Here is a 22,673-nt window from a genome sequence, read left to right as displayed (position 1 = left end):
GTGCCCACTAACCGCCTGGAGCAGTGCCCCTCTTCATCTCCCTCTTCCAGTGGTCTCTTTTGCAAATAAACGGTGTTTCCCCCTTTGGGGTTTCTTTTTTGCTGCCTTAGGTCAAAGTGGAGCTAAGGAAATCATCCACCCAGTGGGCTTTGCCACGGTGGTCCAGGCATCTCTCCAGTATCTACTGAATAAAAGCAGCAAAGACTGAATAGCCCTTGCTCACTCTGGGCTGTGTTAGGCTGCTGACAGCGATCAGGAAGGACAGAGAGGAGTCCTCAGGGAGCTGCAGTCGGCCTGGCTTCCTTCAGGGCATCAGCTATTCTAGCTCTGCCCTGAGACAAAGTCGTCCAGGCAGCATGAGGAGATAGATGTCTCCTAACCCCTCTAGGCCTGTTTTCTCAGGTGCAAAATGGTGGGTCCTCTTCCTGTCAATCAAAGGCAGAACAACCTTCGGAGAGTTTCTGAAAAGGTGCCCAATGCCAAATGATCCCATCTATTCGGAATACCTCCCTTCTCAGATCACACATCCTCACTTTGGAGAAATTCCCAATTGATTCTCTGGGCGCTAATGCCCCGGGGACTTGGGTTGAGGCAAGCAAGGGGCAGCAGGTCGTCCTAATGGGACAACCGTCCCCAGGGCGTCTGGCTCCCACAGAACCTGTCTGTGGAGCAGCGGGGAGGCCCCGGACCCACGGATGTCCGCTGAGGTGCGTGGCCCCAGGCCCGGCCACCAGAGGGAGCTAAGGGAAAGGGCCGCGGCGCGCCCAGCCAGTCAGCCAGGAGCGGGAGCGCGCCTCCCGCCCGCTTGGCAGCGCCGTCAGCCTGGCGCGCTGCCTCTTTGTCTCTCGGCGCCTCCCAGACAAACCGCTCGCTGCTGGCGGGAGGCTGGGCTCACTCGGGAGCAATGGCAGGAGCGACAGGGCCTGGACGCCCCCTGCCCAGCGTGAGGTGTTTGGTCAAAGGAAGCGAGTGGATGCTCGGAAAGTGCTTTTCGCAGGCGGCCGGCGTCCGCTCCAGCCCCGATTTATAGTCGGGCCCGCTCCCCGCTCCCTCCCGGCAGCCCCAGGGCGGCGCCGGCGGCCGCGGCTCTGCCTGGCGGAGCCTCTGGCCCGGAGCCTGGGCGGGCTCGCTGGGGACAGGGAGAGGGGAGGAGGCGGAGGGTGGGTGGTGCGGGAGGGAGGTCGCCACTCCCTCTCTAGTGTCTGACTGGGGCGGGGAGACCCCTTCCTCCTCAGGCTCTCCTCGGTGCCCAGCTCCACACAGTCCCTTTATTCCAAGGCCCAGGATTCCCTCCCCTTTATAATAAATTAAGGAATCTTCAGCGCCTGCTAGATCCTAGGACAAGGGGAAGCCAGGTTTCTGACATCATGTCCTTGGCAAGAACCGCTGCCCCCCGTGCAGGTGACCCGGGTCCAGGTCTATCATAAGCCCTGGTCTCACATCTACAGAGTCCGGATGGCCACAGGGTAGAGCAGGGACATGTGTTCCGCTCCCTTAATGGGCAGCTTGCGGCTGGCATAGTGGTGCACGATTTCAGGGACGCTGCTGAAGGGTGGGCTGTTCTGGCCCAACACATACTTGTGTTCCTTAGTCCGGGACAGCTTCATGTGCATGAAGCCCTGACTGCTCCTAGGAAGAGAAAGAGATCCCGGTGACCAGGGGTTCTCCTCAGTCCCCTACTTCTACCCCGAACTCTCCCAGCAAGTGTGGTTCCAAAGCCAGCTTCAAGTGGGAGGTGGACAGGGACCGGATGGTGGGGGAGGGGAGGGGAGGGGAGGGTTGAGTAGGTAGCATGAGGCACTGGCTTTGTGGTGAGGACGCTGGGTGTGCCAAGAATGTGTGTGTGGTGAGTATATGGGGTGTATGCTGGTGGAAAGTGGGGTGCCCTGTACCCTCCAATTTTTCGACCCTAGCCCATCAGCCTCTGGCTAAAGCCAGTTTAACCCTACCTGGACTTTTGAGACAGATTCATACAGGTCAGGCTAGCCTCTATCTCCACCTCTTAATTACAGGTGTATGCCAGTGTAAGGGGTGCTGAGCCCAGAACCCAGGGCTTTGGACAGACCAGCCAGCACTTTAGCAACTGACTACAGCCCAGCCTTATGCTCAGCTCCCCCTTCTTGAGCTATATGGCAGCACCAGTCTGTGGGTCTTACACCAAGTCAGGCCCTCTCAGTCCAGCCAGCCAGCCCTTAGGCCTAGAGTGACATCATCTGGAGACTCTGTTAGCATTACCTACCCAGAGTTGGGTAGGATAGACAAAGGAATTATGGTGTGGAGGTGAGATGAGAGGGGATGGGAGCCCCCCAGCCTGGAGTCTGATTGCAACCTCCTTCCAGCAGAGAAGCGGCAAGCAGTTCCAGCACAACCGACATCTGCGGCAAAGGCGGCTGACAGACTTAATACGTCTTTTAAATACAAAGATTTTATGTTGAGCAGGTCTTAAGGCCTGAGTGTGTATGACCTTGTGGAGGGCTCATTCTTTTCCCTATACTATAGTTTGGTTGAAATTGGTGGGGAGAAACAAACCCTTTCTACAGCAAAGCTGTCCCACCTTCCTGTGTTCCCCGGGATTAAACTTTTACCTTAGTGATAGTAGTCCTATCAAGAGCCCACCAGTGATAAGACAGTCACGTCAGACCCAACCCAGATCCCATATATGGCTATGGTAAGAACAAAAGAGAGCAAAGAGGTGAGGCTGCTCCCTCTCCCTTTAGGGACCGTGCTCACATGTGACACTATCTTATATTCTTCTGAGCACGTCTTTTTCTCTTAATCCTCATGCTTAACTATATACTAAAGTAACTTTAATAAAAACCCCCAAAGCAGGGCGTGGTGGCGCACGCCTTTAATCCCAGCGCTCGGGAGGCCAGAGGCAGGTGGATTTCTGAGTTCGAGGCCAGCCTGGTCTACAAAGTGAGTTCCAGGACAGCCAGGGCTATACAGAGAAACCCTGTCTCAAAAAAACAAAACAAAACAAAACAAAACAAAACAAAAAACAAAAACAACAAAAAAAAAACCCTCCAAGTTTGCTTCATAAATTGGCTGGTCCTGAAACTCTTTCAAGGCCACCAATCCTGGTTTGACCTTAGCTGAGATCCCTAAAACCCTTGGAGGGAACTCAGGCTGTTGAGGGCGACAGTGAGACACTGGACAGCTCTTACCTGTACCTCAAAACTCTGAGAAGAGAACACCTTCCACTGCCTCTCCCATCCCCCTGAACCCAGGAAGTCAGCATTAGCTAGCCCCTACCTTCCAGACAGAGACCCAGTGTGCAAAGCTCTAGCCTGCTCTCAAATGCCCCCCCCACTTTAGAAAGTATGGGGGTGAGGCACCCAGCAATTGTCCAGACTGCCACTGGCCTGGTTTGCCAAGCCCTGGGTCTGTAACGTACCCACAGGCATGGGCTAAGGAATGTTGGGTAGAGCTCAGAGCCTAATTAGCCGCCTCCTAGCCTGAGCCCAGAGGAGCAAACAGAGGGCTGAGAGGCCTAGGTGGCCAACAGGACCTGTAAGGAGGCTGCTTCCATCCTGATTGCTTTGTTGGTCCATAAGACCTCTCCTCTCAGGGTCTGGTTCCCAAAGTCTTACTTAGGAATTTGCCTGGCTGTGTATCAGGATATAGAGGCATCTGGAGTACAGAGTAAGCACAATGGCCCCGAGGGAAAGGAGCCAAGAGTGTGTGGGCAGTGGGGAAGTAGGGCAGTAAAGCAGCAGTCCCGTACGTTGTGGGAAGCAGTGTAGGCCCTGTCTTCTCTCACCTCAGGAGTTGAGAGTGGCCGACTTCCTTCCCACAGCCCACTCGGGAGAACAACCTCTCTTAAACAGCACAGGGTGTTTTCTCAAGGAACAGACTCAGAAGGGTAACTGGCCTTAATCTACATTACCAATCTCTGGAGGAGGGGTGGCTGTACTTTTCAGCCCCCAGGGACTAGTCCCAAGGGTCCATTAAGACACAGCAAGGTCCTCACCAGACCCTCAGGGTGTTGGGTGGGACCAGCTGGGCCAGTGGGCCCAGAGCTGGCAAGGCTTTTTGAGGAAGCTGTTTAATTACCAGTGAAAGCCCTTCCATTAGGGAGAGAAGAGAAACCATAATTGTATTTCAGAGAAGCCATTTATATGCAAACGAGACCTTGGCAGACAGCCTGTGGGGCGAGATCAGCTAGAGTGTAGCAGACATCCAGGCCTGCCTTCTTATTCCCTACACTAAGGCAGTCCCTCACCCCTAGTTGCCTGGTTCCACTCTAAAGTCCCAAACCTTGGTGGTGTTTGTCTCCCTTTGGGCTGGACAGTACCAGATTTCCAGCAAATGGCAGCTGGTGAGGGTTGGAACCCTGTCACTGAACAGTGTAATTCCTGAAGTCAGACTGAGCTAGGCACAGTGTTTGTGTATTTTGAAACAGTCTCTGGCTAGGTTCTCTACGCTGGCCTGGTTGGATGTAAGGGATCCTGCCTCAGCTTCCTAAGTAACTGAAACCACAGGCACTATATCACCACATCTAGTTTAGAGACTTAATTATTAGCTGGTGACCTTGAGCAAGTAACAAAGCTCCTTGAATCTATTTCATTTGTATAAAAAAAGAGATTTATCATCACAGCAGTAGTTGGTTTGGACAAGTTATATATGCTAGGTGGTCCGTGCTAAGAATTTCAATTATAATCTTAATAACAGTGTACTACCTCAAGTTGTGTAAATCATATTTTTGACAAATGAGTTTTTCCAAAATCCTCTTCTTGATTTTATAGTTTGCAGACTCTTAGAATACAAGAGCTAGAAGAAACGCACAATATCAGTTCCTCCTGCAAGAGGCAAGCCTGCGGCCCGAGGTTAAAAGATCTGTCTATGGCCTCACAACTAGTTTTATCAAACTCAGAATAGAACCAAGGCCTTAACTCTCTTCAGTACATTTCTTGGTCTCTTTTAGTGAAGATGAACAGTCATCTCTTACATGTGTGCAATTCTACCCCTTGGATTTGTTTGGGGTGCAGGGGGCATGTACCAGTATCTAACGCACCAGGGGAGGTGGTGTGAGATACCCAGTTACTCCCACATTGAAGGGGGTAGGTAAATGGTCACCTCCCCGCAGCTGGCCACCTTACGGATGGCTGGCTCTATGCCGGCTGTGCTGCACTGATTGCCAAGAAGGGCATTGGCCATCCTACTGTGGAGAGCCTGGGAGTCTGAGTTTGTGCTTAGAAAGCAGCTCCCAAGGAACACGCAGATAGGAACCAAGGACTTAGTGGAATGCTCTGCCCGCCTCCTAAAACCTAGCTCCCCCACTCCCACCTCACCCTGCTGACCTTTCAAGTAAAACTCCTCCTGTATCTCCTGGCCCGTGTGTCCACATGTTAGTGGCTAACAGTGACGACAATAATTTATCTTAAAAACATGCTAGGTCTAAGGCATTAAGTCAAGTGTTATTATTTCACTTAATCCTTCCCAATGCAATAGAGTCTATCAATCTTATCAAGAAGTGAAGACCTAGAAAGGTTGAACGGCAAGTGACAGAAACCTTCTGACCTGGACATTACCCTTCAAGTGCTTCCACCTGAGGAGTCTCAGACATTTCAGGCTCCCCAGTGCCTGGGGGTGGGGGTGGGGCGGAGCCAGCAGTTGTTCAAAGGGCATCTGGTTCTTCCCAGTCTGGCTGGACCAGAAGAGAATGCTGGCATCCTCTTCTGCCCTACAGGCTAGCGGTCCCCTCTACCCACGCCACCCCTACTCACTTGAGGGAGAGAGAGAAGTCATTTTTGCTGGTCTCACTGTTGCGCACCAGGTAGCTGGCCTCTTTGCACAGCCTGAGCAGGTTCTCGGCATCTGTTCGGCTGATGGCCCCGTGGTACCAGCTGAGGATGAGAGAGGGGAAGGGGGGCATCTCTGCTGGGTCCCTCGCCGTCCAGGCCCACCCATTCTGGGTGTCCCCTGCAGGGAAGCCAGTGCCAGGAGGGGAGGAAGAGGGAGGGAGTCCCCAGCTGGACACAGACACTCACACCTGGTTTTCCAGAGGCAGTGCTGGATCTGTCCACTCCCCCAGGGGGCTGCTGGGTTCCATGCCTAGGGGCTGGGATGACTTGGGGTTCCCAGCAGATAGCCTGGGAGGTAGCCGCCCCTTCTCCTCCCGGCCAGGTGACAGGCAGTTCTTCTCCGATCCTTCAAACTGGGCTGTAAGGAACAGACTGGTCATGGACTCTGAGGTGTTTAGAGGCAGAGCCCTCTCAAACAGCCAGTACCTTACCCTGCTTTTTCCAAGTCCCCACCAAGGCCAAAGGCATGTTCTGAGAGGGCATGCTTATGGGCCCGCCTGCCTGACTCCAGGGACAGAATCCTAGACCACTCTCAGGGATGGGTACAGTCTCTGAGCCATGCCAAGCCTCCTGGGGCCTCTCAGTCCACACAGGCAGGCGAAGGAGGACAACATGAGAAACCACTTAAGCTGTCTCCCTCAGCGGACCTGCCTTCCTTCCATCCCCCTTAGGGTGGCTTCAGTGTTGATAATATTGTTTCTTTCTCCTCCTCAGAGTTCATTACCGTTCTCCAAATCAGCCTGCCAGGCCATTCTGTAGAAATGACTTATTGATCTAAGAACAATTATCTGATTCCCTGTGGTGCCATCGTGACAGGCTAATCCTGTCCAAAGCCGCCAGACTGCCTGGCCCTCTCCACCCCAAGGTCGCTGCCCACTGTCTTCCCTCCCACAGAAGTCCAGGGAGGTAGCTCTGCATCTCCAAAGCTGGGCAGCCTGGGAGCTGAGCCAGCACAAGGGAACATTCCGCACCCCCTGCAAGTGGGTCACATGCACAGGTGACTCTCCTCTAGCCTGCATTTACAAACTACCTACAAAGTCTCATGCACACACACACCAACACCCCCCCCCCTCAGGTGTTCATGCTGGATGTAGAGGAAGAAGTTGAGGCTTTTGCTCCCCCCCAACAGAGGCTCTTTCTCCTTAAAGCTCTTGACTGAATACCTCATCTTCCTTCAGTCATCAGATGCAAGGATCCCCTTTGCCAGTACTTCCCCAGACCTCACAAACACCTGCCTTGGCAGGCAAAGCTCCACCCAAAAAGAACATAAGCTTTAAAACAGTGGGTTTTTCTTTTTTTTAGACATAGTTCCACTCTATAGGCCAGGCTGTTATGGAACTGTATAGCTCATGACAGTCCTCCTGCCTCAGCCTCCCAAGTGCTGGGATTATAGCTGACAGCTGGATTTTTGTGCGGTGGGGAGGAACAGGAGGAACGTGTCAGGGAAGGGCCTTTGGTAAGAGAACGTGCATACAGCTCTGGGTGGGGTGGCGACTATGCATTCTCCTTCCCTTCTTCCTCCAGGACAAGGAGGATTCTTCCAACCCAAGCCCACAGGGGCTAAGAGGTAAAAGACCTATCACCCTGGCCATAAGTCCCCAAAGGACCCACCGCTGCTGTCCTCCAGGCTGGGCTCAGGGAGGGGTGAAGCTGGACCGGAGATGTCCCTGTCCCCGTCAGGCAGGGAGGGGCTGCTGTCCAGCTGTCCCACAGGCGGAGGCCAAGGTAGGTCTTTGATGACCTTTATGTCAACTGGAGCCAGCAGCAGAAGGGAGAAGAGAAAGAGACAGTGACAGAGACAGAGAAAGGCAGAGGTTGAGACACCAAAACACAGAGCTAAGATACACAGTAGCCTAGAAAGGAGGCCTGGCAGAGGCAGAGGCAAAGGCAAAGGTAGCTCTGGAGGAGGGAACAGGACTGGAGGGCTATGCATGGCAGGTACTAACCAGCTCAGCCCAGCCCGCTGAGGAAAGGGTGGGAGGCTTGAGTGGCAAACAGGAAGGTATAGGATGTTGCTTGGTCAGCCCTGCAGGTTCCCTAATCTTCTACCCCCTCACTAGCTTCCAGGAACCAAGAGGACCAGGAGAGTGCAACATGGGAACAGGGGCTGCCCACACTCCCAGAACCACACCTGGTACCCTGATACCCCATTTCCCCCTTATTCTTCTATCCCCAGCCTGGGAACTGGCAGATCTCAAGACTGGGACGAAACCTCAGCTATCTGGAATACTCAGACTTGGGGCAGAGGGTTTTTTATTTTTTTTAAATCGAATCCTCCTCCTCCTCCAAGTCCTGAGTGACGCCACCAGTGGCTGGCTGCAGGACCACTAACGAGGTTTCCTAATGATGAACATAGATTTTCCCATTAAGCAATCCAAACAGTATTGATTCTCCAAGGAGACCTCTGGAGATAAATGGCCCATCCCTGATGGGTGTGTGCCTTACAGGAAGCAAAGCAGAGACCTGTGGTTTCCCAGTCTGGCTGCCAGGGTGGGGAGGGCAGAGCTGAGGGCCGGATGCAGGATGAGCTGTCTCTGTGTGAGGTGTGTGTGTGTGTGTGTGTGTGTGTGTGTAGGGACATGGGAGCAGGAGTGAAACTGAATGGCATCTCAGTCCTCAAGATTCAGTATTGAAGGCACTCTCCCACTTTAAGGCCCTTGCTCCCCCCACCTCAGATGGCCAACATGCATGTTTCTATGGTGGACTTGGGCCTGGGACACGGTGGTGTGGTCGGGACAGGAGAAACCTGATCTTTATTTAGCAACCTCACAGCCTCCAACTGCAGCTCAGAGATACCCCTGGAGCCAGACGCCCCTGGTATGGCAGAGCCTGCCACTAGAGACAGCTTCAGAATCCAGGTTATACCTACAGGGATTTTTATCATTTGAAGTGTTAAATACCCTCTTTGTCAAATATATTTAACATATGCCACAAGTTTCACAATCTGTACTGGAATGTCTTTATTTTTTCCCAGATTCCCAAAGGCTTGGCCTCCAAGAGGTGAGATGTAGAAGAGTGCGTTCACTCTTGCTCTGCCCGTTGCCGGCACACAGTGCTGCACCCACGCTGCCCAAGTCCCCACCCCAAGGCACAGAACTCAATTACCCTGCCTTAGAATTCCACTCCTAGACCATGCTTGGTTCCTAGGATCTGCTCCTTCCATTCTCCCGAGCCTGTAAAGTGCTCAGAGGCCCCAGCAGAGCTGCCCCGGCCGGCGAGACTCACCAGCAAAGGCTTTGGAAATCCGTTCCTTCTTCCACTCCCAGGGCTGGTCATACTCTTCTGGAGGCCTCTCGTCATCCTCTGGCAGGCGAGACTCCCTGGGCCAGGGAGTCCCCTCACCTTCTGGGCTGGCCCCCTCATCTTCTGGCTCATAGGGTGTGTCATAGAGAGGTAGGGGTTGAGCTGCAGTCTCCTTAGAACCCCGGATCTCTGCCCGATGCAAACAGGAGAGCAGTGTAAGGCATAAGCTCAACCCAGAGCCTCTGCCCTGGCTCGGGGAGAACTCAGCAGCCACAAATCCTGGCTCCCTCAACCCTGAGACATTTCCAGGGCTCCAACATCATGGGGTCTATGGGAGGAAGTGGCAGACAAGTGGCAAAGTAAAAGGAGAAGGACCCCAGGATGATCAGCAAGGGCCGGGAAGCTGAAGTGGGCATGTTAAGGAAACTGAGGCATAGTCTTCCTCGAGTTCATGTCTCCCTTACACACAGCTCCGTTTCCTTACTCATTTCCACTTACGTTCTAGTTAAAGTAACTTCGCAATCAGAAACTCCTCTGTGGCTCAGATACCACTGACCCCCTTTTATTAGGTTTCCCCGTGACAAGTCACCTTCTTCTCTCCTTCCTGTTGATCTTTTTCTCCTGATCCTCTGTTCCAGGCCCAGGCCCAGGCCCTGCTTAGCTCTTCCTACCCTGACTCCTAAGCTGTTTGCTGAGACCTCACAGCATCAGTACATCTGGAGCTCTGGTCCTCCCTCCACAGCTGCTTCCAATGCTTCATTTTGTCCTCAGCTCCCTTCAGATTCACCACCTTCTCCAGAGCTAGGCAATCCTTTTAGGATCACTGATCTAAATATGATAAAAGCTCCAGATTTTGTGGCTAACTTGCCTCAAAATGTGTATTTTAGGACTGGGACTGTATCTCAGTGGCAGAGCACTTGCTTAGCATGCACGAGGCCTGAGTTTAATCACCAGGACCATCCCTGCCTCCAGCCCTTCTCCCCGCAAAAAAAATGTACAGTTAAAGCAATTAAATTTTCACATATAATGCCAGGATATTCACGGCCCATGTTATCTCTCAGCCCTAACCCAAGGACCCAGAGCCTCTTCCTCTCTGAGCTTCCGCCCACCGACACCTGCATTCTTTAACTTCATCTGCTCTTTTCCAGTGCCTCATGGCTTCCAACTTCATCTCTCCATAGCCAGGCTTTTACTAGGACAAACGTCCCCCTCACAGGTGAATCTCTAACTCGGAGAGCAGGGCAGCTCATCTGATTGGCCAGCGAGTGCTCATTCTCGTCCTCAGCTCCGCCTTGTTGCGGAACACAGGAATTCTGGATCTCTCTAGTCCATAGAGCAGAGTGTTCCTGTACAAAAGCCCACAGCTACCCTGTGCTGCCAGGCCTGAGTAGGCGTGTTTAACTTTCTTGAAAAGTATCTACAAAACCCAAACCATTGTGTTACCATAGCTAAGTTATATCCTTTGGTCAACTTTATCATAAATAAAGTTGACATTTTAATCTCCATTAGCCCTTTCTTTAATTTTACTTCTTCTTTTTTTTTTTTTTTTTTTTTTGGTTTTTTGGTTTTTAAAGTCAGCGTTTCTCTGTGTAGCCCTGGCTGTCCTGGAACTCACTGTATAGTCCAGGCTGGCCTCGAACTCAGAAATTCCCCTGCCTCTGCCTCCCAAGTGCTGGAATTAAAGGTGTGCGCCACCACTGCCCGGCTTTAATTTTACGTCTTAATTATTTCTAAGCTGAGAAGAGGAAGAAAGACTTTGCAATTACCGGCTCCTTGGAATCCCAGCACTTGAGCTGGGCATGGTGGTGTGTGTCTGTAATCCCTGCACTTTAGGTAAGGTCAAGAGGACTGCTGTAATTTTAGGCTAGCCTGGATTACATAATAGGTTCCAGGCTAGCTTGACTACATACTGAGATCACATCTTGTAAGACTAAACAAAAATACAACAAAACCAAGATGCAACAAACCAAACCATTTCTTGGCTTGGTAACTCGGCTTATGATAGGTAGCTCTTCTAGTCAATTCTGTATACCATGGACTCAGAAATCCCCTTAAATGCCACATTAATCTTGTTTGTTTCTTCTGGCACAAGTCCACACTCTTTACTTCAACCTCTGCATCCTTCCTGCTCTCTGCCATCTCAGAGGCTGAAGTACCATTCCTCTTGGCTACCCTTCACCCTTCCTCTCTGATCCTCTTTTATCCTCTCCATTCACCCCGACTCTGACTCTTTCCCTGGGTCATCTCTTGGCCTCAGTTTCCCCAAGGGCAGGTCTGACTCAGCCCTTTCTACTCTAACTCTGAAACACTTCCTCGGCCCACTCCACGGCACCCAGTGCAGCCACTCACCTGCTGTTCGTGTTTCTCTCTGATAACACGAACTCAAACTCACCACACTTCCAAAGGCTACTGACTGGCTCTCTTTTGGGAACGTCAGACTCAACTCATACGAAACCTATCTCCAGGGCTTCTATAGGACCTTTGGTTACATGGCCTCCTCTGTGGCCTCAGATGTTGCAGCTTACACTTTCTCTCCCAAAATCTTGAAGGCCCCGACCACATTCCTAAGGCCCTGGCACTAGCTTTCTCCCTGTTTGCCAGGGACCATGGGGCCCGGCCTTGGATTTGTTGTGCAGAGCCAAGGCCTCAGGGGGCAACCTCCTTCGTCCTCAGTACTTACCAGCCATCATCTTTTGGGCCTCGTAGGGCTCCATGTAGCCATCATTCTCAGGGACCTTCCCCGGGGCTCCTGAAGTCCCTCCTGAGCCTTCACCAGTCTCCTGAACATCAAATGGGTCCGCATAGTCCTCTAGGATTGCCAACTGGGAGAAGGCAAAGAAAACACGGCTCAGACAAGGACCGGCAGCTCTGCTCCCCGTGGCAGAGATGGGGCTTCCTTCTTTCCTGCTAATTTTCTACCATGTGGTCATGTCCTAGGCTAAATAGCCAGGATGAAGCTATTGGGTCTTAAGGGTCCGAGCTGGACAACAGCTTGTGCACAGAGAGAACTCAAAGGCACCAGATACCAATGTGTGGCAAGAGTTGTGCTAAAGAGCAGAATGGTAAGGCATCTCAGAGATCAGCACAGTGTAGCCTGCCACATCCCAGGTGAGGTGGTCACCAAAGAAAGAACCAGTGACCTTGAGGAAACTAAAGCAGTCAGTGTAGCTCAAGCCTTTAACCCCAGCACGCAGAAGGCAGAGGCAGGTAGAACTCTGGGAGTTCCAGGATATTCCAGGCCATTCCAGGCCAACCAGAGTTACAAGGTTAGACCCTATCTCAATTAAAAAGGAGAAGGAAGAGAAAGAGGAGGGGCAGGAGGAGCAGAGGGAGGAGGAGGAGGAGGAAGAGGAGGAAGAGGGAAAAGAAAACCGAGACATCACTTTGTCACCATTCTGTCATTTGATCCCTGTCAGGTCCTTGTTCTGTGGGTGTCATAAACTCTCTTTGAAGAAACTGGACAACAGGCAGTTAGGAATTACCCCCTAAACCATTCTACTTAAAAGGAAAATTCAAATTTGGAACTCATGCTATTTGTGCACGGGGCTATCAACAACATGTAGCTGGTGGGGCCCTCTCAGCTTCCTGGGAGGAGAATGCCTTGGAGTACCCCGAGACACTACTGAAACCGGCTGAGTTCCCAGAGGCCAGGATCCAGAGAACCAGTCTTAGCTTTCCATTTCCCTGCTGCCTGTCCCTTCCTCACACATTGGCAAGCCTCTGTTCTTGCTCCCAGTGACAGCGGGAGGAAGCCGAGGCTCTCAGGGCAGGGCAGGGCAGGGCAGGGCAGGGCTGAGGACAATGGAGTCTTTCTCCAAACTGGGCAGGAAAAGGTAGGACTCACCAAGCCAGACCCTGGAGCACTGCAGCACTTGGAGGGTCACAGCTGGCACCAGAAGTGGTTCTGGGGCTCGGGGCATAGGGAATGGCCACTCCTGTATTTCACCCAACTGAAGCCTAGACTTCAGATCCGAGGGAGCCAGCTGAGCCAGGTTACTATGCTGCCCTGAGTGAAAGGACCTGGGAATGGGGACCCCTGAGAGGACAAGATGGAGAAAAAAACCAATCCCTCCTCACACATCCTGTTGGCCCCATGTGGCCCATCTATAGGTTTCTGAGGTTGACCCAGTGGCTGCCTCTACCTATCCTCAGGTGTTTTAGCTCCTACCTTGTTTCAGTCTGGCCCTCAGTTCCTTTACTTCCCTGCATACCTGGCTGCTTGGGGTAGCTCACATCAACCCACCGGTATTCCTGGTCACCTGCTAGCCTACACGTGTATCTTATGCGTGACTCTCTAGCTCCAATAAGCAACTAACAGAAGGCTGTAAACATCCTTCTCTTTTCTTCTATCAGCACCATCTCTCGAGCCCTTCACCCCCAGTCCTCCTTTCTCCAGGATACAGATGAATCTGTTCAGGTCCATCACACACTGTCCTCCTACCCCCAGCATCACCCACTGCCCACTGCTGGCAACTGTGCCAGTCAGCACACAGTGCCAACTCGTGTGTGGCTGCCATTCTACAGTGTCTGAGTCACCTGACACACTATCCTTACACCTCACAATAAGTAGACCTCCAGTGTTTTGAGAAAAGAGTTCAAGGTTAGAGAACACCTTCCTCTTTGGACCCCGCTCTGAAAGCACCATGGTTGATTCACTCAATGGTCTTCTCTCTGCCTGCACCATTTCCTGTCCTGGCCAATCCTTACTCAAGTTTCTTCTCTCAGAAGCCCTTTCCATGCTCCTCCCGGCCCAGCCAGAGAGGTAGCTCTGTCTGATTGTTTTGTGTAGCAAATGCTTATTCTACTGTTGTGTTTTTAGGTAGACTGGGCACTTCCTGGGGGCAGGACCCACATTCACAGCTAAATACCCAAGAACTGACAGCTCTCAGTAATTATGTTAAATCCATCATACAAAAGGAGAGGAGAGGATGTCAGCACCCCACCCGCTTCATTGATTTAGACAATGTAGAAAAAAAATATAAGCCTAGGTAGATAGGGTCATTAAAGGAGGACCAAGTCTTTCCAAACAAATCTGCATTCTATGAAGCTTCCCAGAGAAGTGAGGTACAGCCAGCCCCTCAACACCCCTCCTCGCCCCCTGGAGCCAGCCCGACTTCAGAGCCCTTCCGGCCTCCCCTCAGCCTGGTCACAGTTGCACACAGTTGCTTCTTCCTGGAATCCCTACCCCTCCCAGGCTGGCGTGGGCCTTCTCAGCGCCAGCTGATAGTGCCTGCAGGCACCCAGGTGGCAGTCCTGCAGACAGCTCAATGGCTTCTCTGTTGTACTCCTGGTTCCACACCCTCCTCCAGGAAGTCTTGGACCCCCCCACCCTGGGCTGGGGCATCCGGAGAGCTACCCACAAGGCCCAACAGAGAACAGGAGTGGCAGCAGAGTCACCAGCTAGGAAGGCTGGCAGGACTGGTACCCACTCTAGGCACAGAAAATCCAAGTCAGATCCCAAGCCTGCTTGCCCAGTGTTTCTGTGTTTAGAGGGGGATAAATTACTTACAGGAAAATGGTCCCTGCAGACTACATTTGGCCTACTACAATCTGTTGTCTGTGGTCCCCTGACCCCCTCGGATGTGCCCACTGCTCTACCCAACTCTCATCGCAGGCCCAACACACAGCAGATGCTGACTGTATTTACTGGATGCCTAAAGAGCTTCTATGCAGACTTCTATTGAAGTGACATGAGTGCCATCTGCCCCAGCCACTCTGACCTTTGAATGACCTAAATGACCAGTGGCCGTGGGAGGCTCAGGCTCACTGGAGAATCCATTTTTGAATAGGGATCAAAGCCTCTGGCTCAAGGGAAGATGGGGAGAACTGCCAACTAGGGCACCGGAAAGGCACCTAACACAAGGGTGTTATATCCTCTCTTCTAGCCAGTGTGCTGCTAAAGTGCTGAAATACTTCCCAACAAGGAGGGAAGGTAGTGGCTACTCACAGGGACCCGCGTCACGCTGTGCTCTCTCTTCTGCCATCCTGTAAGCTGTCGCTAGGACCCTGCCACTCATCTGTTCAATCGGCAGCGGCCCTCCCCAGCAGCTGCCAGCTCTTGAATCTCCTTTCTGCCTATGCCTCTCCCAAGGCAGCTAACAGGACTACCATCTGTTTCTTCTACTACCCTCCACTCTGCAGTTGCACGGAGCAGCCCCTTTCTGACCTACCCATGGGTTCCGGGGCCAGGTGTTGGTGTTTGCAGAACAGGTACTTTGTGGATTTCAGAGTTCCCAAACTCTCTTATTGCATATTTCCTCCACAGCTTCAAGTTCACAGGTACCTGCAAGCCTGAGCCTTTCTCCCCACCCCCTGCTGTAGCAGAAAGGGTAAGGAATGAATAGCAAGAAGGAGCTGTAATATTCTTAGCTGGAAGGTTGACAGGGGTGAGTGGTCAATAAATGTGAGCTCTTAGGGCTGGAGAGATGGCTCAGCAGCTAAGAGCACTGGCTTCTCTTCCAAAGGACCTGGGTTCAACTCCTAGCACCCACATGGTGGCTCACAACCACCAGAACTTCAGTTGGGGCAATCAACCGGTGCCCTCTTCTGGTGTCCACAGACACTGCAATGCGCAAGCCTGAGACCCAAGCAATGCTCAGTACCTTTTTACAAGTGTTTCCAAATTTCCCTTTCCTCAGTTTTTTAGATTTATATTTTGGTTTAGGGGCTGAGGACATAGTTCAATGACAAGAGCATTTGATTCGCCTAGCATGACGAGACCCACATCAGGTTCAATCTTTAGCACTAGAGAAAAAAAGAATCACTTGAGCGTTGACAATCTGATTCTGTTTGATTTAGTATCTCCCCACTATATTTAACCCTTTGTCACTGAAACCCAGTGATGTCTTCATCAGTGTGGCTAGGAGCACAGTACTTTACTTTCTGAGGTCAAACATCTGCCCCTGCTATTCCTACTTATGGTAATACCTTTTCCTACTGGATGTGCTTGGGAAATGCCAACAAAACGTAAATGGGTTATTTCCCGATTTCTAATTATAAAAGTAATGTCATACTTACACAACACCCAACATCACAGACAAGTGGCTGATGTCACCAACCCTTGTAAGGTCCTGGGGTGTGTCATGTCTGTGTTTACTTCAAGACAGTTCTGCCAGAGGCAGGCTCCAGTACTCAGGAAATGGTGAATTGGGCACAGAGCACACCTTGCATCATCTCTGCTGGAGTCTCTCAGTGCTGGTCAGCAAATGCTGCACGAATGCCACCTCTCTGCTGGGCCCTGGCGTGTGCACAGCCTGGAATCACACTGCTGGGTTGTTGGTGTTGCGGCTGCTGGCTGAGAAGCCCTGCAAGTGGGACTCACCATCCCAGCACTTCTGCTCTCCAGTACAACCCGGGGATAGGCTCTGTCCCATAGGGTTGCTGGAAACACTGACTGGCCCAATATACATTAGCTACAGGAAATGGTGCTAGGCACAAGACACATGCTCAATAAATGCCAGCCACAGAATCATTAAAGGCAAAGAGACCAAATTTTGGGGTCTCCTAGGAGCTCATACTGACAGACACAAAATAAGCTCTAAGAGGAGCGAGGCACCCTAAGGTGTTCTGGAGTTACCCACAAGTCCATGGTATGCAGGAGTTGGACCTCATCTTTGCTCTTACATAATGTCATGCTGGTTCTGGGATGAGGACAAGTATAATTACAGGAGACACCTGCTCTGGGTACTCGCTCAGCCTGGGTGGCTTCTTCTCCCATCCACGAGCACCAGGGTCTCAGCTGTTGCCAGTTCTCAAGAGGCAGAGTGCAAGGGTCAAGGCGTTGACCAAGTCACTCACTGGCCGCGCCAGTATGGATGTCTCCTAGATGTCTGGTTCCAGACTGTGGTACTGCAGTGTGAGGAGGAAACAGGCCAGCCCATAAGTTATCAGCAGTCACAGTCTTCAGCCATCCTTGGAGTGCCAATGACAACACAGATAACCAGCCCAGGGCTGGTCTAACTGGGCCACATCAGTGCTTCCCCTGGACTCCTCCCTTAGCCACATTTACCCCCCTGTATCTGCAACACAGAATAAGCACAAGATAAGCTAACTAGGCTTCCATACTCGGTGAAGACATAAGAAAGCAAACTTAAAAAAGGAAAAGAAAAACAAAACAAAACAAAACAAACAAACAAACAAAAAACCACCTCACCCAGCATTCGGGAGGCAGAGGCAGGTGAATTTCTGGGTTCGAGGCCAGCCTGGTCTACAAAGTGAGTTCCAGGACAGCCAGGGCTACACAGGGAAACTTTGTCTCAGAAAAAAACAAAAACAAAACAAAAACCACCTCAAAACAAAAACAAACACACACACATGAAGCCCAAAACAAAAAAGCCAAGGAATGGGTGTCCCTCTCAGCACCTGGACCAGCATCACCTAAGGACGCACCACACTCAGTGGACACTGTCTGAGAGTGGTCCTGACTTCGGCAGCCTCTCTACAGGAGCATCGTGATGGAATACAGACACCTCAGCCTCTTACCTCACTGTCCCCTTCCTGTTTGCTCACTGCTTGCTAAAAGGAGCCTGGATGCTCCAAGCCCACGCCATACATCTGTGGCACACACCTGTTGTAAGAAGCTCTCAATACCAGGCCTCAAAAGCTGGCTCACCAAGTAAAGGTTCTTGCCAGCAAGCCTATTTCAGTTTGATCCCTAGGACCCATTACTTGGAAGGAGTTCCTCTGACCTTCCCATGTGTGTCTGTATGCAAGTATACACACAATATACACACACATTTATATTTTAAAAGGGTTTTTCAGTATGGGGCTAGAGGGGTGGTGCAGCGGTTTAGAGCCGCATGCTCTGAGTTTGGTTCCCAGCATCCACACTTGGTAGCTCAGACCTTCCTGTAACTACAACTCCAGGGGATCTGACGCCCTCTCCTGGTCTTGAAGGGCACTGCATTCATATACACAAAGCCACATACACACACACACACACACACACACACACACACACACACGTTTAAAATTGTTAATGAAATCTTTTTTTTTTTTTTTAGATTTATTTGTTTATTATATGTAAGTACACTGTAGCTGTCTTCAGACACTCCAGAAGAGGGCGCCAGATCTCGTTACGGATGGTTGTGAGCCACCATGTGGTTGCTGGGATTTGAACTCTGGACCTTCGGAAGAGCAGTCGGGTGCTCTTACCCACTGAGCCATCTCACCAGCCCAATGAAATCTTTTTAAAGTTTTTTTTTTTAATTTAATACTATTTTGGGGGGCTATAAATTCCTGTGAAAATTTGAGAGCTATGAGCCTTTTCCCATATAAATGAGAAATACCTGCACACAATGTCTGGGTGCTCAAGAGCCCTAGGGTTGCCCCCATGAGCTAAGAATAAGAGACCTGGTCTCAATGTGGGGTGCCTGTTTTATTACCCATGTCAGGTCTCACCTTCATATTGGCCCAACAGGACACACTGCAGATGTGGTAGGCAACTCAGCCTTCATTTAATCACAGCTTCATCCCTGTTCCCTAATTAGATCATGTTTCTTTCTCTTGTTGAAGCTTAGAGAACAGTGAATGTATGAAGAGGAAGCCCAATACCCTGGACCTTCTGCCAGAGCAGAGCCTGGAAGTGGGACAGGGCCCAGCACCAGAGGGGTTCTTTGGGGGCCATCTGGCCAGGCTCTAGCTGCCGGTTGCAGGGTGTCACTCTTGCTGTTCCCACACCTGCCCTGCCAGGCCTGGCCAGATGGTCAACTCTGAGACTTTGCCAGTTATATCAGTGGGTTTCAGAGTGGGCCGGCAGCCAGTGAGCCCAGCACAGAAAGGCTAAAGAACCCCCAGGACCTCAGGGCCTTGTCCCGATAACCATTCCCTCTTGCCTCCTCATCCTATGGCTCCTTGGCATAGTGGGTGGGGGAAACACTTCTACCAGGCCTATCCAACCACAGGACACAGCCCCCTTGGGGTGCTCTGGAACCTCTTTCTGCCAGCCAAGGAGCTCTGCAGAACTGAGAAAAGAGGGGAAGCAGGCACACAGTATAGAAACCACAGCTCTGCGGGAGTGGTGGTCCAGAGGCTGCACTGTACACTCAGTAGGCCCTGCAGGTGTCTGACCACCCGGGTTTGGGGTTAAGAGCTCAGTCAGGTACCTTGTCTGGCTTCGTTTTTCCTAGGGGAATATTCTGGGATCTCTCAAATTCTGTTCCTAGATGGTTGGGAGTTGATTGATTTCTGAATAACGAGGAGCCTAGGTCAGCCCATGGGACAGCTCAGATGCTACATCCCGGATCCTTTTATCACACACACCAAAGAAAGCACAGATTGTGTGGCTCCTGGGAGAGCCTGTCGGATTTCATTCCTGTCTCCGTGGCTGGCTGGCAAGAGACTCAGACACCTCTTGAGCATCCCCTCCCCCACAGGTCAGAGCTGACCCAACTGAAGCACAGACAAGACAGTCTTGGCAGGAGGGGTCTGAGGGTCTGTGCACAGGGCTACAGCTCCTTCCTTGGAAAAAAAAGGAAAGGAAAGCCATGCCTTGGGAATCCCTGACCCTTAAGCCACCCTGTTAATGGATACGCACCATTTCAGGACACTGGGTCAGACACTTTGGAGACAGAGAACTGACCCCCCCCCCAAAAAAAGGGATGTTTTCCTGGAGGAACCCACAGTGTGGTGGGCAGCCTGTTAGGTCATTCTAAGCCACTACAGGAAGGAAAATAGCCAAGGACAGCTTAGACCATGGGCCAACAGCCAGTGGCCAGGGAGAAGGAGACTGGTCCACAGGGAGGACAAGGCCATACCACCGTCTCACCATAACACCAGGGCAATTAGGAAGGAGACTGCACGCAGCCTGGGAGAAGTGCCCTTGGACCTTCCTCATCAGCTTAAGCATGATGAGCCGGCATGGTCAGCCATGCTCCATGGCAAGAACCATGGGGGAAATGATTCACACATCTGGGGCTCTTGTTCTGACACCGACACACCTCTTATCCAGCAAGCCTACCAGGACAGCCATCTTTTGGTGTAAAAAGCCCAATTCTGAAACCTGAGGATTCAGACATTAACTGCTCTCTAATCAGATAAAGATCTCTACTGAGGAGAGATGAGCAAGCCCTGGAGGGATGAGCTCTCAGACATGAGGAGGGCAACAGTGCTGGGGTAGCTCTGTCACAGTCCTCCGATTCAGGGAGACTAAGGATGGCTTTCAGCTGTTTATCATCCAGGACAGGATAAAACTGGAATTAAGAAGGAAGGTAGATGTCCTGAGAGACAAACTATTGGGAGTCTTCCTCCAGGGCCCGCAGATCCAGTCTCTCTCAGAATGGACTGAGAAAGAGGGAAGCAGAGAGAGAAGAGATAATGAATGAACCCAGTCACTCGGCCTTAACTGGGCAACAGGTCCTGACCACTGAGTGTCCTCATACTTGGGGGAACACTGGAAGGAGTGCGCCTGTACCCCAGGGGTGAATTTCTTTAGGAAGAGCTGGACAATGCCCATCTTGGCATCCGGAGTACAACAGTTCCCCCCCTCTAATCCCACTGGGAAAGGCAAAGGCCAGCGCTCGTTGTGTTCAAGGAAGAATCTTAGTTTTCAGCCCCTTTCTGGGCTTCAGACCTGCAAAGATGCCTAGACTCCAGGACCGGGTGGGAGGTGGGAGGAAGGAGAAGGGGAAGAGGAGGGGGAGAGAAAAGCTTTGTGGAGGGAAGAGTCAAGAGATCAAAGGGCAGAGGAGCTGCTGCTCCGGAGAGGGCACAAAGGCCATAAACCGGCAAAGGGAAGGGAGGGGTGCTTCTCCATGCCCGTTAGAAAAAGGTTCCAGGACCAGGGTTGGAGGGGTTGCAAAGCTGAGGACAGAGCCCATGAGGGAGGTCGTCCCTAGTCCTGGGGCCCTAACAGGAAACAGGGCAGAGTTTGGGGACTCGGATTAGTCGGTGGAGAAGCTAACAAAGGGGTTAAAATTTGAGCCCCCGTGTCGGGGACTAAGCTTGTGTCAACTAGAAATACTGACTGCGAAAGGCTGAGCCCCAGCCAAGCCACCTTTGTCCCTCCCTAAATCTCCAGACCTCAGACCACCACCCCTCCTGGACACCCACGCCCGGCGCGGCACTCACCCTGTCGCTGCTGGCAGGGGGTCCGGAGTCCGGAGGGGGCGCTGGGGGGCCGGGGGTCTCGACCCGAATGAGGCGGTGCGGGGGTGAGCCGTGGCGCGGGGGCGGAGTGGGGCCAGGGACCGCAGGGGTGGAAAGGGCGGCGGACGCGGACGGGCCCCCGGAGTAGGGGTCCTCGAAGTCGCGGTCTCGCTGCAGCCGGTAGGCGGCCAGGATGTCCGGGGGCGGCGCAGGGGGCGCGGCCGGGCAGGGAGCTGGGGGGCGGTAGTCGGGCTCTGGGGGGGCGGGTTTGGCGCCCCCTCCGCCGCCGCCCCCGCGAAAGCCCAGGTGCTCTCGCAGCCACTTTGCGACTCCACCGCTGCCGCCCCCTCCCGGGCCGGTCCCCGCACTCCCAGCCCCACGGCGGGATCCCCCAGGGCCGCCCCCCGCGCTGCCCTGCGCCCTCGGCCCCGGGCCGGAGCCCGTAGGAGGAGCTCCGCTCAGTAGCATGGGGCCCTCCCAACTGAGCGAGCCGACCGCGGGCGGCGGGGGCGGGGCGAGAGGGGGCGGAGCTGCGCCGGCGGGAGGGGCGGGGCTCGTCGTCGGTGACACGAGGGGCGGAGCCCGCTGCCTAACGGGGACCCGAGGACTCTGAGAGGAGTAGATGGGATGCGGGGAGCAACTGCGCCGAGGGTGAGTCCTCCACATGTCGCTACGCGTGCTCCTGTGGGGCGCTCTCTAGTCCCATCTGCTCTTTGCACCTCCCAGTTCGTGTCAGACGCGGGAAGATGAGTCCCCAGGCACATCCTGCTCATCCTGATTCCTTTCCCCAAAACCCAAAGACCCAAACATTTTCGAAGACGCTGCTCTTAGATGCGCCTATTACTGTCCTCACCTTGGGAGTACCGCCTACCTCCTCCTATCCCTTAGCTCACACCCAAACCTAGGTTGCCTTTCTATCCAGGCAAACTTCTCACGTGGCATGCAATCAGTTCTCCAGAGACACCCATTGCTCTGATGTTTCCACACCCAATCGCCAGCTTCAAATGCTAACAACCCTCGCACAAACAATCCCCATCCACGCTTACACCGGCCCCCTGCAGGCCCACGCAGCCCTCACAGCTACCCTGCTTTCTTGTGGAAATCCCTCAAGCTCCACCCTGGGTTTGTCAATCAGTTTGTGACAGAATAGAAACAGACAGATCAATAAATCAAGCGAGAAACAGGTCTAATGTTGTCAATCACCAGCCCTTTACCTTCTCAGGACTCCGTTGTTAATGCCCAGGAGCCTGGAATTTTGTCTTAGAAAGGAAGCAGGTTCACCAGAAGTATTGTAGCCCTGAAGGCCTACAACTCTCCTTCTCTCTGATTCTCTCCCTCTCCCTCCACCCCCTTCCTTCCCCTCCCTCCCTCTCCCCTCACTTCATGGGGTATAATTGAGAAACTAAGAGGTTTACATTCCAGAATATACAGTTTAAAATACTAGCTAATGATGCAACGGTGAACATAGAGACGACGGGTTCCTGAGGATATTGTAGCTAACCCATAGGAGAAGGTCTCCTCACTCATCCAATGGGAGTGGAC

The 22,673-nt window shown here is 52.5% G+C and overlaps 1 protein-coding gene across 2 annotated transcripts; it reads right to left on the bottom strand.

Annotated features, from left to right (window-relative positions):
• Positions 1 to 808: 808 nt before the first annotated feature.
• Positions 809 to 21,601, bottom strand: Shf (Src homology 2 domain containing F). Of its 2 annotated transcripts, XM_021155422.3 has the most exons (7): positions 21,114 to 21,601; positions 11,728 to 11,869; positions 9,030 to 9,236; positions 7,416 to 7,556; positions 5,991 to 6,162; positions 5,727 to 5,846; positions 809 to 1,629 (listed from the first exon to the last, which is right to left on the bottom strand). In XM_021155422.3, the coding sequence occupies exons 1-7, from the start codon at positions 21,597 to 21,599 to the stop codon at positions 1,443 to 1,445; spliced, it is 1,455 nt and encodes a 484-aa protein (XP_021011081.1). In that variant the 5' UTR covers positions 21,600 to 21,601; the 3' UTR covers positions 809 to 1,442. The 2 variants fall into 2 exon arrangements, with proteins under 2 accessions (XP_021011081.1, XP_021011082.1); XM_021155423.3 differs by lacking the exon at positions 7,416 to 7,556 and having other exon boundaries at positions 810 to 1,629.
• Between the last annotated feature and the right edge of the window lie 1,072 nt (positions 21,602 to 22,673).

This window comes from Mus caroli, unplaced genomic scaffold (assembly GCF_978045245.1).
Source record: "Mus caroli unplaced genomic scaffold, Mus_caroli_1 scaffold_2, whole genome shotgun sequence".
Lineage (NCBI taxonomy): Eukaryota > Metazoa > Chordata > Mammalia > Rodentia > Muridae > Mus > Mus caroli.
Note: the sequence above shows the minus strand (reverse complement) of the source record. Positions and strands in the feature narration are given on the sequence as shown.